The sequence below is a fragment of the Chlamydotis macqueenii genome, chromosome 20, assembly GCF_036417535.1.
Source record: "Chlamydotis macqueenii isolate bChlMac1 chromosome 20, bChlMac1.mat, whole genome shotgun sequence".
NCBI lineage: Eukaryota > Metazoa > Chordata > Aves > Otidiformes > Otididae > Chlamydotis > Chlamydotis macqueenii.
In genome coordinates, this window is record NC_141575.1 from 3,306,326 (window position 1) to 3,320,595 (window position 14,270).

A 14,270-nucleotide genomic window follows, 5' to 3' on the forward strand; every position below is an offset into this window, starting at 1 on the left:
AAGCTGCTCAGCCAAGAAATTCCGCAGAGTCCAGGCTATTCTCTGGTATCCAATAAAAATGTGTTACAATTTGGCTACCCGCTCTGTAACCCGGAGGAAAGTGGTGCAGGTGTGGATGGCCTGGGTACGTGGCTTCTGCCCTGTGCACCACCTGGAAGGGAAATGGATGCAGTGTTACTTTTGCAATGTGAACGTGCATCTTGAAACTCAGGGCTCCTGGCTCTCTTGCTTGGATTCCGACCAGGAGCACAGGGGCTGCCTTTGGCCGCTTGCCCATGCAGTCTGTAAATCGGGATGCTCCTGCGTCTCCTGCCTAGGAGACTGGTTTCTCAGGGGGGCTGATTGCCCACTGTGTCCACTGAACGCTGGTGTGTGCACTGCTGAGGTGTGCCAGCTACATGTCCCCCGGTTCTTGTCACCCAAGCAGTGTTTGACCTGGGGCTGGTGCCTTGGTGCTTGGGGCTGAATGCAGAGAGGCAGCTGCTGCCTGGAGGGTGGCTCCTTCAGGGTGGTTTGGGGTTTTTTTTGGTAGTTTTTCTGGTACAGTGAGTAATTAAAGGTGTACAATGAAGTATACTTTTTAACGGTTGCATAGCAGTGGGGATGCACTGTCTAGAAATGACAATCTTGCTTTTGGCAGAATGGAGGCATCCTGCCTGGAACTGGCCCTGGAAGGAGAGCGCTTGTGCAAGGCTGGGGACTTCAAAGCTGGGGCAGCCTTCTTTGAAGCAGCGGTGCAGGTTGGGACAGAGGACCTGAAGACTCTCAGTGCCATCTACAGTCAGCTGGGCAATGCGTATTTCTACCTAAAGGAGTACTCCAAGGCCCTGGAGTACCATAAGCATGACCTTACCCTTGCCAGGTAAGCATTTCAGTGGTGCTTTGTCCTAATCAGACACAACCTGTGAGGGCTTCAGCAAAGGCAATCTGAGGGAATTTGCCCCAGAAATAAGCATCCAAAACTATCCCTGAGGCACGGGGTGGCTGTCCTGTGGAAAACTCGGGAGGCAACAAGAATGGGCCAGCCACCTTCAGAGCAGGGAGGTGGGGAAAGGGATATGGATGTGAGGAGGGTGCTTGGAGCAAGAGCAGGGCAGCGTCCAGTTCTCCTGTCCCCAGTTACTCATCGCAAATACACTTGAAGTCATTAGAGCAGTTCACTTGAGACAGCCAAAAGCAAGAATCCATCTTCAAAACTGAGAGAGAAGGCATGTGTGCTGGGAACTGCTGGCTGTGGTGTATGTACCATGCAGTGCTTGCCGCAGCTTGAATTCTTCCTCCAACATTGGTGAATGAAAGTCTGTGAGCTCTTTAAGACCTCTCTTCCTTCCTCTGCGCATCTCATAGAACCATTGGGGACCGCATTGGAGAGGCCAAGGCAAGTGGCAACCTCGGGAATACGCTGAAAATACTCGGGCAGTTTGATGAAGCTGTTGTTTGTTGCCAGAGACACTTGGACATTTCTCAGGAGCAGGGAGACAAGGTAATTGGTTCATGGCATCCTGCAGGAATACTTCCCAGCTTTAAAAATAATCCATCTGCAAGTCAGTAAGTGTGATATGGTGGAGGTGGGCTTTGGAAGGAGGTGGAGTGTAAAGCTCTCCCTTCTGACTGCATCACACATCTCATGCTGATGACAGTTAAGAAAATGGGGAAGGAAAGGAAAATGTGGGCCTCCGGGCTTTGACCAGCTCTGCCCAGCAATGGAAAGGTCCATACTAGGATGTGAAGTGTAATATCTTATTGTTTCCTGTTCAGGTAGGTGAAGCCAGAGCACTCTATAACATAGGAAATGTTTACCACGCGAAGGGAAAGCACTTATCTTGGAACACGGCCCAAGACCCAGGCTACCTGTCTCAAGAAGCCAAGGAGACGCTACAGAAAGCTTCAGAATATTACGAGTAAGTATTCAAGCCTGGCCAACGCTTTCTCAACGTGTTCCTGTTCTGCTGACAGCTTTTGGGGTCTGCAGATTAGCTGAGCTCTGATAACTGTTAAGCTAATGAGAGCTGTGTGGGGTGCAAGATGACAATTTTTGCCGAGTCCTGTTGGAAGCATTTCTCATGGCAGGGATTTGTTTCCTGGGCCACTGAGGACATGGGAGCTCTGGAAGATGTTTGTTGCAAAGAATGAGACTGTAGGTTCAGTGCCGTTGGAAGTCAGGCCACTGCAAGAGATTTTGCGTGTTGTAATGTATTAGGAATATTCCCCTGGGATGGTGAGTTATCATGCAAATTAATCTCAAGGAAGGTGAGAGAGGGACTGCAAGCTTTTATAAAACTAGAGCTAAAATTTGTCCTGGCATTACCTTGGTTAAACTGAGTGTAGTTTGCAGTATGATCATGCAATTAAGTTCAATAGCCTGCTCCTTCTCAGAGCTCCTGTTGGCTCCTGCAGCCCCTGCTGCTCTCTGCTGGCCTTCCTGAGAATGGAGCCCTCTGTCTCCATCGCTGAGGCCACAAACAGACTTTCCTTCACCCACGGGAAGAGGCTTTCACCTGAAGTGCTGGTTGTCCTTCTCATGGATCCGTAGTTTCTCTTGCTTGTAACATCCTTCCCTTTCCTAAATAGCTTTAGAGATCATTCTGATGTCCCACACAGGAAGGTTGTCACCAGACTTCTGGGCTAATGTTTTTCTTCAGAGTTTTGCTTCAATATTGCAGGTTTTTTTAAGTACCCCTTCTAAATGGAGAGTGACAAGATCTTATAGCTGTCTTCTCAGATACGAGGATGTGATAGTACCTATGTATAGCTCACCATCCTTTTTCCAAAGAACGGTGCATGTAGCATAGCCAGTGGGTAAATTTGCGCCATCTGGGAGCTCTAAGCTTCCCTGTGCATGCTGGATGTTTAGAGGGGGAAAAACAAGGTAAAGAAGTGCAGGGAAGCTCCATCAGCAGAGCTGTGGTATGGGACTGTGGATCTTGCCCCTCTCCCCCAGTTTGTCCCTGCCCTGCTGTAGGTAATCTCTGTTCTCCCATGCTCCTGGTTCTCCCTGTGCAGTGCGGTGGCCGTTTCTTATTTAGTGTGGGATTCTACCAGGCCATTGGTGTGTGAGCGCGTGTGCAGTTCCTGCACACGGCTGCAAATTGCCTGAGGTCCACAGAGCAGCGGGGACTTACACGGGACAGGCGGCTGGGGAGGGGAAATGCCTTCTCCGGGGTTTGCTCTCCTTTTTTACCCTGCAAGTTTCTTGGCTGTGTCTCCGGCAGAGAGCGTGGGCTCTGTCTCACTGGACATACTGCTCTGTCTTTCAGGAGGAACCTGTCCCTGGTGAAGGAGCTGGGGGACAGAGCTGCGCAGGGCCGTGCTTATGGCAACCTGGGCAACACCCAGTACTTACTTGGCAACTTCAGCGAAGCTATAGCCTTCCACAAGGAGGTAGGAGACTGCTGCGGCATCTTCCCGGGGCCAGGGGCTGAGACTGGCTCCTGAGAAGCAGCCCTTCTTCTCATCACAGCATGGGAAGTACGGGGGAGGCGTTTGCCCTCAGCTGTTTTTCTCCCTCCTGCGTGTACCTCAGGGTCTGGCCCTGCTGTGCAAACCCATGCTGAGCAACGTCGTACTCCAGTCCCCATCAGCACCTAATAAGCACCTTGAGGGAAGGGTGCTGTTGGCTTGGAAACCAAAGGAGATATCTAAGGGCAAACTCCAGCTGGGCCTAGCAATGCTCTTCTGCTCTTTATTTGTCTCTCTCTAGCTTTAAATAAATGCAAGCCATGAATTTAATTAAGCTGCTGAAAGGGCTGTTGATCAGGAATAAACGTTGCTTATAGAACATAACAACTTTCTGAAAAGTTTTACAGAGGGATGAGGTGACACAGTCCCTGCCCCGATGCAAATGCCATTCAGCTTCCAGTTCAGAGTTTAATCAGTTTCCTTGCAGTGGAAGGTGCTCAGCACTTTGGGAAGTCAACCCTGTCATAGAAATTTGGGTTTTTAAATGCTGGAGGACAGCAGCCAGCAGTGCTTTGGGAGAAGGGGCTTGAAAGGGGCAGGAAGACTTTGTGCAGTATTTGGGACCAGGAGCAGGGTGCTGTAAAGTGGAGGGGGAGAGCCGGGGAAGCATGGGGAGCAGGGGGATGTGATGGAGTACACACAGACGCGCATTCATTCCCTGCCGCGGCACCACACAAAGTGACAGCCTTGTTCCTCCGCGTTAGTCTGCTGATCAACCGCGTCCCTTCACAGCCTCGCCTACAGCTCTCCGTTCACCTCTTTATTCAGCTGCTGAAGTACCTGTGTAACTCCTTTTGCACTTTAGCTGGAGAGCTGTGTACTGCCTGAGCTGGAGGAGTTAGAGGAGGATGCTACATTACTTCCACTTTTCCAAAGACCCTTCCTGCTCCTGAATTGCAAAAGAGGAAGAGATTTCCTGCTGCATCCAGCCCTGATAGGCGTGTGCACCACTACCTAGCTGGGTGGGAGCTTTGCAAACCGAGAAGTTAATCTAGAAAAGTTGCTGTGTTACAGAAACCTGGCAATGGCTAGCCTGTACTCACTTCTCTGTGTCTGCTGCAGCGCCTTGCTATTGCCAAGGAGTTTGGGGACAAGGCAGCTGAGCGGAGAGCGTACAGCAATCTGGGCAACGCGCACATCTTCCTTGGGAGGTTTGACATCTCTGCTGAGTACTACAAGTAAGTGCCCAGGGCAAGGGCAGACTCAGGGCAGATGTTCCCTGGAAATCCTGACCTATTGCAGGGAGTTTGGAGGCTCAGGGGGATGGGACAAGGGACCTGGAGGCCAGTTGCATGTGTGGTGGTCAGCAGTGGCCAGCACTTACAGCCAACTGACAGCGGTGCGTAACAGACATCAGCACAGCGTGTGCCAAGCGGGGACTGTCCTGTTGCCTTGTAGAGGCGCCCACAGTGACCAGGTCTCTTCATTTCCGCCTGTTCCATGCAGGAAAACGCTCCAGCTCTCCAGACAACTCAAAGACCAAGCAGTAGAAGCCCAGGCTTGCTACAGTCTTGGAAACACGTACACACTGCTTCAAGACTATGAAAGAGCAATTGAGTACCATCTGAAACACCTGGTGATAGCCCAGGAGCTGGGAGACAGGTAAGGGGCTGCCTCAGAGACAGCGTTCTGCTCTGCTGGGTTCAGAGCACTGACCCTTCCCTGTTGATTTATTGCTTTCTGCTGCTGGGGCTAAACAGTGACATGTATTCTTGAAAGTCTTTAGAAATGTCTCAGAACCCAGGCCTTTAGTCCAGTCATCTGTCAGAAACGTAACATGATTGACACCTTTATCATGTCATTCAAACCTGGAGATGGTGCCCTTAAAGCTAAGTCTGTGTGGGCTGAGTGGGATTTCTAGTAAGAGGTACTTCAAGAAAATGTGTTGTTTTCAGCATTTGGCAACGTGGCCACTGCTGTTTTATCCCAGTAGGGCCCCTCTAAAGCTTCCTTAAGTTCATAAAAGTTTTATCTTCCCTTAGAAACTGTGTGGGTAGGACATATATACATACGTGCCATTTTGTCCTGTTGCTCTGAGGTCATGCTAGAAACTTCCACATAGAAACAAATGATGTTACATGTAGAGATGATTCAATGCTGTATTTTGCTTCTTGACCTCATTCCTCCTTCTTTAGAAGGCTTAGAATCTCTTTTTTTTGAGAGAGAGAGGGGTTGGTTTCTTTCTCCTGGACACAGAGATCCTGGAGCCTTCCTGCAGCTGGAGTGACTTTGCAGCCACCTTGTTCCGTGTCACTGCAGATGGCTCCCGGGAAGCTGGGTGTGCTCCACTAGATGGAGCAGAGACATTAAAAAGGGAGCTCGTAGACACTGCCCGAGCAGTATCTGCTCAGAGAAGGTATAATCCCACCCCAGAGTGAATCATGCTGTGGGGGTGCAGGCCTGTGGGCTCCTGCATTTCTGGGAACACACCCTATGAGCAGAAGGTATTGAACAGGATGACAAGAAAAATGTTTAAATGCTGATCAACCCGCCCAAACCTCTGAAAAGGGAGTTGCAGTCATGCTGAACCTCCCCCTGCGCCCCCAGGAGCTTTTTTTATCCCGTCACCCCCCACATCTGCTTGCTTGCGGAGCTGAGCAGGCTCTGATGAGCAGCACATCTCTGCCTGCTTCTGCAAAGAGGTGCTGAACCCTTGGGTGTCTGGCAGGGACCGGCTGTGCTCGGTCTGGGGACAAGGGCTGCCCCGGGCAGGTTTTGCATCCGCTGGCTTCTGAAAACAAGCAGCAGGGCCCTGGAAGCCTTGTGAAATAAGTCAATATCTGCTTGGCTCTCACGTGCCATTTCAGTTTGTGCATGCACCCTGGGCAATACGATGCTGGTGTTCAGGAGAAGGTGGCACACCTGCGGTGTTCTCTCCTTGCCAGGTTCTTGCTAGCTTATCTCTGGGCTGCTGTTGAACTAAAGGGCTGGATGCTACCCATCCTCTTGATGCGTTGTGCATCTCTGGAGAGGAATCCTTGCCGTGTGAGGTGGAAGACGGACAGGAGCTCTGGCTTCTGCTCACAAATGAAGCTGAACCATTCCAAACCCTTCCTACACTGCTTAGCTTTTTTGCTGCTGTGGGTGCAGGCGCACTCCTGAGGCTACTGCTCGTTCCCTGACCTTACCGACCTCAGCATAAGAAGAGTTTAGGGAGTACAGTGCATTTAATTTTGCTTTGCAGAACACTTCTGTAGGTGAAAACGTAGCTAGGAAGCCTGACTGTGAGCGCTGTAGAGAAGGAGGCCCTGAAAGGGCTGCTGGGCTTTGCCCAGTATTTCTGTGGCTGACGGTTTCCTGTTTTGTAGGGTGGGAGAAGGAAGAGCCTGCTGGAGTCTCGGAAATGCCTATGTCTCCCTGGGGAGCCATGAACAAGCCTTGCACTTTGCAAGGAAACATCTTGAAATCTCCCAAGAGGTAAGAGGAGCTGGCTCAGGTCAGAGGGAATCGGTCCTCCCTGTTGCGAGACTTTATTTTATGCCAGTGAGTTGTATTAACGCACGTCTCTGGCTGTGCTGGCTGGGAAGCCCTTGTCTCTGTGCTGTTTCAGTGATGTCTTTAGGAACTACGTATATTTGTTGAACATTGCTCTTAAGTGATGTTCCTGAGTGAGAAAGGACATGGGGACTAGTTGTCCAGTCTGCTGGCCAAGGTGGTGTGAAGAAACTCGGATACATCTTGGTATCCAGTCTGTTAGGAAGATCCTCCCCCCGACCCTTTCCTGAGCACAAGACTGTGAGATCCTGACTGGGATGGACCCTGTGAGTCTCTCGCTGTGGTCTGACCCAGTCTGCTGGCCAGTTCAGTGCCTGGGGAAAACAAGGGCAGCTTCTACCCCGTGGCTGGGTGCTCTCCACCCGCTGCATTTTGCCCTGCAGGAGAGTGTACGTGTGATGAGCTATTTCCCCTTAGTGGAGCTGGCCGGGGTTCCAGCTGTGAGGAGGTGAACTCCACGCTGTCCTAACTCAACCGATTGCTGCCGCTGGACGAGCACAGCCTGCAGCCACCCCTGTGCCACTGCTGTGCCTTTTGGCGCTTTGTGCCTGCGGCTGCTCTGGATTTCACCCACGCGCCTGCCCAGCTAGCTGCGGCTTTCCTGGTGCAAAAACATACGGCAGTTTTGGAGGCTCAAAAGTACAGAAAGCAGGAGTGCCTTTGCTCTTTCCAGTGTGTTATGAGGAAATCGGCTGTGGCCTCTTTAGTGTTTCTCCAGATGAAGCAATTGCCCTATTGAAGCACTAATTGAAATCACCATATGTAAGTGCTTTGTGTGTTCTCCTGCCTATTAATTTGGCTAAATCTTGGGATAGGACTGACATACAAACCTAATAATGTATTTAATTTTACTTATCAGACGTGCAGAAGAAATCCTGTTCTTTGGCCCTGTAGATTTTAGGACAAATTAACTTTTCCAGCTGCAGTCTGCTAGGACGGTTGCAGCCCGGATCGCTCGGAGCCAGGTGGCAGCTCCGCAGTGTGCAGTGCAGAAAAGGGGCGATGGGAAGACAGGAGCATGGTGGTCCTGGTGACTTCTGGGGGAGGAGGGGAAACCCGACAGGGTGGGGGTTAACAGTGGTGGCCTCTTCCTGGGCTGGTGGCTGTGATTACAGGGCACGTCAGGAGTAGGTTACTCATGGCAGGTGCCTCATAAACTCCCCCACATCATTAATTATGGAGCAGCGCAGAGCCTGTCCGTTTGTGAGGAGAGCCTCCATTAGCTTTAGCAGCTAGTCATTCTGTTCTAAAGCTGATGTTTTATTTTAGCCTTGGGAACCAAGTGAGCTCGTGGTGTTGTGGCAAGCACCAGCGTTTTGCCCGGGAAAAACCTGGTGAAGTTTGACCTTTGCACACTGATGTGTTTAGCTCGCTTCTCATCACCCTCTCCTCCTTCTCCGCCAACATAAATCTGACGGTGACATTTGAATCCAAATGAAATCTGCTCAGGGTGAGCACATTGGAAGCTGCTGCAGGGTGATCAGAGGTTACTGTATGATTTCTTCTGAAATAGCTGGACTGAAGGATGTGCACCTAAAAACCTTGGAAGCTGTCCCAGCTCTGACACTGCTCCGCAGTACCTTTCCCATCTCTGCGAGTGGCAGGGGGCTCCTGGGAAATGGAGACATCCGAGCTGAGGGCAGAAAACAGGGCTCTGCTATGGTGTGTGGGGCCTTGGAGAGAATCTGGAAGGAGTGGAAGTCAGGGAAGCATTGAACAGCATCAAGGACTGTGAGACCTAACAGGACATAGTAATTTCTCTGGAGATGATGTCAACAGCAAATCTCTTGTAATTGGCAGGGGATTTATGCCTGATAAGCCGTTTGATCTGCCTCCCTTTACTAGTGCTTGGGACCTTGTCATAAATAATGTGGGGATTTATGATTTTGTTCTAGGATGGGTCGTACTGCGGTCTATCTTGAAGGACCACAAAAGAGCTGTTGCAAGGCATTTAACAGGGAGTCAGGCCGCTCCAAGGGAACGGCCAAGGTCTTCCTCTGTAACCGAGGCTGCTGCTCTTCTGAAGATTAGAGGCTGTTTCTGAGTGACCTCTCTGGTGATATGCAGCACAGTAATTTTCTTGTTTTGTTAAACTCTGAGAAGGGCTTAGCAGCATGTCTTGCAATTCCTCATTTTAAGTAGCAGAAATATCTCTTCCTGAATATTTAACATCAGCTTCCTTAGGCCGGTGAGAGATAGGAATTTGGAAAAAAAAATGTCTCCAAAAGATTTTTGGAGTCCTGTGTGGGTGGATCACTAGGAACAACTCAAAGCTGTATGGACCTGAGCCAGGAGAGAAGGGCTTTCGGAGCATCTGAGCCCCGAGTGTGACGCTGCCCACGTGGATGATAGTAGCGTGGCTGGCTGGTGCTCAGTAACTATGGAAATACTTGAGGAAGGGGGCTGAGAGTTTCAGGGCTCCCTGCCAAGCCATATGCGGCTACAAGACGGACCAGACGTGCACGTTTACCTCTGTCCCAGTTCTCTAGCAGTAGGCGAGCTGCTTCCCATCAGTTCCTGGTACTGAAATCCACAGAAATGCATCTTGAGGTGCAGCTGGTGCACAGCATGTGTGGACCCTCTCCCCAGTTATCACTGAGGAGTAGTTTTGGAGAGTTGCTTTGATGCTGAAAGCTGGGCTATATGGTCTCTCAGGGTGTCTCCGAGCTCTCTCCTGGCTGGCTGTGTGTTTGCTTTGATATGGGACCTGCAAACCCTTTGCTAGGGGCTGCTTGCTTGGAGGATGCTGCCTTTTAACCCATTCCCTGTTGGTTTTCACCCTGTAGATCGGGGACCGGAACGGTGAGCTGACAGCGCAGGTGAACATGGCCCAGCTCAAGTCAGCCCTCGGCTTGGGCCCCGGGGACGAGGACGCGGGCATGGCTCACCACTACTCTGGCTATGAAGCACAAGGTGAGTTCCTGGGCTTTTGCTGGCACTGAAGGGCCTCATGAGAGATGTGGCGTGGTGCATGGGAGGTGTGTGCAAGTGGGGGCGAAATGTGAATGTCAGAGCAAGATCAGGCTATTGAGTACCTTTACCAGAAGGGAGACAGCAGTATGTTTGCTCTGTGCTGTGAGGGCAGAGAAGGATCTGCCCCAAAAAGGGCACGGAATGAGTTAATGGAATTAATCTGCATTTGGGTGCCAAGCAGCAAACCAACTTTTGTCTCTTTAAAAGCTCTGCACGACCTTTTAACTGATTTGACTGATAGAGCAAGCTCTCAAAAGGTGACTGGCAAGGACTTTTGGCTGCTCTCCTTTCGATTAGCACCCAAGGAACAAGCCTACAGCATGGGCTGAAGGCAGGCTGTGAGCATCCACACGCTGGGTGCTGTCTCACCCCTGGAACACATCAGTGCTGCCCAACTTGGATGCAAAGATGTGCAAGACTTGGTGACAGCAGACAAAATGTCTTTCCTTGCCGCACTGGGTCATTCTGTCGCTGCTTCCCTGGGAACCGGAGAGCACAGCTCAGTCCTCGCCGCAGCGCGCTGCCAGCCTGCTGTGTCCCCGGCTTGGGGACCGTTGCCTGTCCTGGAACTGCCCACTGCAGGCATTTGTGGGTGCCTGGCATCCAGGGCATTGCCAGCTGGTTGCTCTGTCACTGTGGACAAACTTATTAATTCACACAGAAGAAACTGCATCCTGGGAGGTGCCGGCTGATTAAATATGACCTTGTTAGTGCAGCCGCATTTTCTCGGGTGGTGTGTTCTCTTTATTGTTGGTAGAACTGGCGTAGAGAAAATGATGCTCAGGTTGAGGAACGATGTTCTGGGAGGGAGAAAGGCTGGCTGCGTGTGTTTGCTCTCTGTATTGCCTGCTACGTTGGTGCTAAATCCTTTCCCGATAACTCGAGCTGTGGGTGAGGGAGCTGGTGTGCCCGGCCGTGTCCCTTCAGGAGCTCAGCTGTTTCCTCAAAGGCCATGTGGGCCATAACAGCTGCCCCAGCCTCCTCTTGCGTGTCAACTCCGTATTTATAACTGCTGGGAAACTTCTTAGCTAGGGCCTTCTGTTCATTCTGGCACCTCGTTAGGGGCTTCCTTTTGACGAATTATTTTGCTTTGAAAGGGGAACAGGAAATAAACCCTGATGTTGCTGTGGCTCCTGGGACAAGGTGTGGAGGAAACGAGCGGATAGGGTGCCAGGTCCCTCGCGCTGGGGAATGGAGGGGTGTGGGAGGAGGGCAGCGCCAAGGATCGCGTGGGCATGAGACTGCCGTGTGCTGAGGTGCGTTTTCAATGGGAAGTACGAGGGTGTTGTGTGGAAGAGCTGCAGTGGATGGGGTCAGGCCAGGTTTATCTGGGAGAGGGGCTCTGCAGCTCTGACTGAATTGCACAAGCAGGAGTGCACAGCCTTTTCTTATCTGGAAATAACTGAAAAAATAGAGCAAGGGGGTTTCTGCTCTCCTAACACACCTCCCCATTGTACCTGGGCTTGAATGCAGCCTCTATGGACTGGTCTGGTGTCTGGCAGCGATCCAGTGTCCCACTGCAGGCAGGAGAGTGTACCATGGGTGTCAGGGAGGGTCTTGGTACCAAGCAGAGCCCTTCTTGGGGAGGGTTGAGCCTGGTGTGTGGCAGTGTACCTGACACGGGTGGTGACACAGCCTCACCACCTCCCTGGCATCGCCCTTCAACTGCATCTCACAACATGAGACTGGGAGAGCGTGTGACACAGAAGGGTTGGGATTTTTGCTTAAGGAAAGTGGCAAGCCTGGCCGGTTGCTGGGCTTAGCTCTGAAGGTGAGACAGGGAAAGGCAGAGCTGGTGTGGCCTGTGGGCTGCTCACTGCCTTCCAGTGATCCAGATGTGCCTGTGCTGTGTTAACATCTGGAGCCAGTAGTGATTTTTCTCTCATTTGACAGTGCCGGAGCTGTGCTGGTCTGCGTGCGTGGTCGCCGGAGGGTGGGAAGAGGGGCTGTGGCTGTAGTCAGAGGCAGCCTTTGCTGGAGGTTGTAGTGACCTCGTTAATCTGTAGTGCCATCGCTCACATTCCCAAGGCTGGGGCTGTTGTCTGCAGGAGGACAAAATGTTCTCTGGAGGAAAAGCAGCAAATGAGTCAGGCTTGCAGTGCAGGGAGGGAGAGGCAGCGTTTGGGGGGCAGGTTTCCTCGCACAGCAGGAGTCCTTCGATCATTGGGGTGTGGGGATGCTGCCCCTTGCTTGGTCCTGGGAACCTACTCGGGGGGTAAAAATCAGCTGCCCCTAAGTCTCGTGGGCTGGGGCTGTGAAGCAGCACCTTACCGGAGGAAGGGAGCGAGTGTTGCAGTGCTTGGCCACGAGCATGCTTTTACAGACGCACCTCGGGTGGGAAAGGCGCTGTCCCTGTGGCACAGAGATCTGGAGAGAGCATGGGTCTGCAGAGACAGTCTGCGGAGAGGAGCCTGGCTCCCTTCGTTTCTCCGTAGCTTCTATTCTTGCTTTGGCTCTCTCTTTCTGAGTTTCAGTGGAGAAAGAGAGAGGCCACCAATGTGTCTCTGAGCTCTGGAGAAAGGAGATGTATTTGATGGCTGCCAGGAACTTTGGTACCCTCCTGTGCACCTATTAAATTATTAGAAAAGTGTAATTATTTAGATTATTAATAGCAGGAATTTACAGGAGGAGGAACATCTGCTTCTATAATGGGAAGCAGGTGAGAGTTGAGATTCACGTTGACTTCTGAACCATCCCTGCCTTTTGATGTCAGTAAGTCTCATGGTGAGAAGAGCTTTCATATTTTTTTTCCCTTCAGATGATTTTCTCCGCTTAAGGTCATAAAATATCTGCATATTCATAAGGACGCTAAAATAATCCGATAGGGCAGACATGTTAGAAAACACATTAATTTCATCAAGTAGGTAGAATAAAGTTTCATAGCAGACTTAAGCTTGGGGAAAATCTGTACCATTGGCTGAGAAGCCCTGCGCCAGACCATCAGACTATGATGTCCTTCATGGGTTGCTTTTCCTTCTCAGTCTTGGGCATTGCCTCCCACTGGAGCCCTGAGGGAGGAAGGAGAGTCTGATGTTTTCCTCTGCTATTTTGGCTCCTCTTCCTGAGCCCTTTGTGATTTTAATTAATATTCTGAGAGCAATTGGACGTCAGAAGACAAAGCTGGAGGCCAGGGAAGCGGAGCAGTGCTGCAAAAGTCTTGTGAAAGCAACGACCTTGTCAAGAAATGCAAACACAGAGAGCTTAAAGCAACAAACCGAGAGTAGCTAAAACATGAAGCAAATATAAACAGAGGTTGTGTCTGTTTCTCCAAACACTCAAAAACGTGGCCCTGAAAACTGGTCTTGCCCTTGTTTGCACACGGCAAGTTAAGAACGGAGGCTTTTGCCTTTGATGAGACATAAGGGACCTTGCTGTGCCTGTAAAGGAGTTGTTTGGTAGGGGTGAAGGCAACATGAACAACAAGAACCCCTGCCTGGTGCTGGGAGACATCCCGTGGTGCAAACAGCCAACCCTGCCCTTGGCACCGCTGCGAGCCGCAGAGTGGGAGTGCTGGCTGCCCCCGCCACCCTCGCTGCCTGCTCTTTTCTAGATCAATTGATCCGGGCTGCGGGTTCAGCGTCTGCCTGGCGAGGAGTCTGCTGTGCCGGGTGCTTGGTGCGTAGCAGTGCATCGGGAGCGGGATGCTGAGCCTTTCCTAGTCCAAGCCTGGTGGCGGTGCCTCCCTGGGCCATCCCTGGGTGGGTAGCTTGGGTCTCTGGTGTGTGCTGAACAGAGCACGGACTTGCAGTGTTTCTCTCTTCAGTTCCCCCTGGTCAGGTCTCCACTCTGGAGGCTGGCACTGGATGGGGCAAGCTGCCAGCTGGGAGGGGAACATGGAGAAGGAGCTCGCCCACCATCAAAGGGGTGGAGATGCTGGAGAGAAGGCAGGGAGCAGTCCTGGCCAGCCTCAGTGTCTCTCCAAAGCGAAAACTAAGACGACATGTAGACAGGGCACCTGGGGACATGGTTTAGTGGTGGTCTTGGCCGCACTATGTTGACAGTTAGACTTGATTATCTTAAGGGTCTTTTCCAACCTAAATGATCCTCTAGTTCTAGGCTGCTTTTCTCAGCAGTGCCTCAGCCTCAGTCGTCATCTCTGATAGCAGCGGTAAGTGTTAGGAGACCCCAAGCAACACCTCTCCTGGCAGCTGGGCGTGGGTGGGGAGGGCTGCAGGTGTTCCAGAAGGCGTTGTAGGTGTTTTCAGAGCACTGTAAGCTGGTTCCTGGCATGGTTTCTGTCCTGTTTGCAGTACGTGGACACTGCTGCCCAGCCATGCTCAACGAGTTTTGAGGCCAGGAACGGATTTGGCCATGAGCCTGGCTTCTCCCGTTCTCTGCACATC

At 51.5% G+C, this 14,270-nt stretch overlaps 1 protein-coding gene across 3 annotated transcripts in view; it reads left to right on the forward strand.

The window, feature by feature from the left end:
- Positions 1–14,270, forward strand: part of GPSM1 (G protein signaling modulator 1) — an 88,171-nt gene that overhangs the window by 34,514 nt on the left and 39,387 nt on the right. For all 3 annotated transcript variants that reach the window (XM_086763872.1, XM_086763874.1, XM_086763873.1), the window contains exons 2-9: positions 641–862; positions 1,348–1,483; positions 1,759–1,901; positions 3,258–3,381; positions 4,522–4,637; positions 4,906–5,061; positions 6,768–6,876; positions 9,741–9,867. In XM_086763872.1, coding sequence (XP_086619998.1) covers positions 642–862; positions 1,348–1,483; positions 1,759–1,901; positions 3,258–3,381; positions 4,522–4,637; positions 4,906–5,061; positions 6,768–6,876; positions 9,741–9,867 — 1,132 coding nt within the window. In that variant the 5' untranslated portion in view covers position 641. The remainder of the gene's footprint in view (positions 1–640; positions 863–1,347; positions 1,484–1,758; positions 1,902–3,257; positions 3,382–4,521; positions 4,638–4,905; positions 5,062–6,767; positions 6,877–9,740; positions 9,868–14,270) is intronic.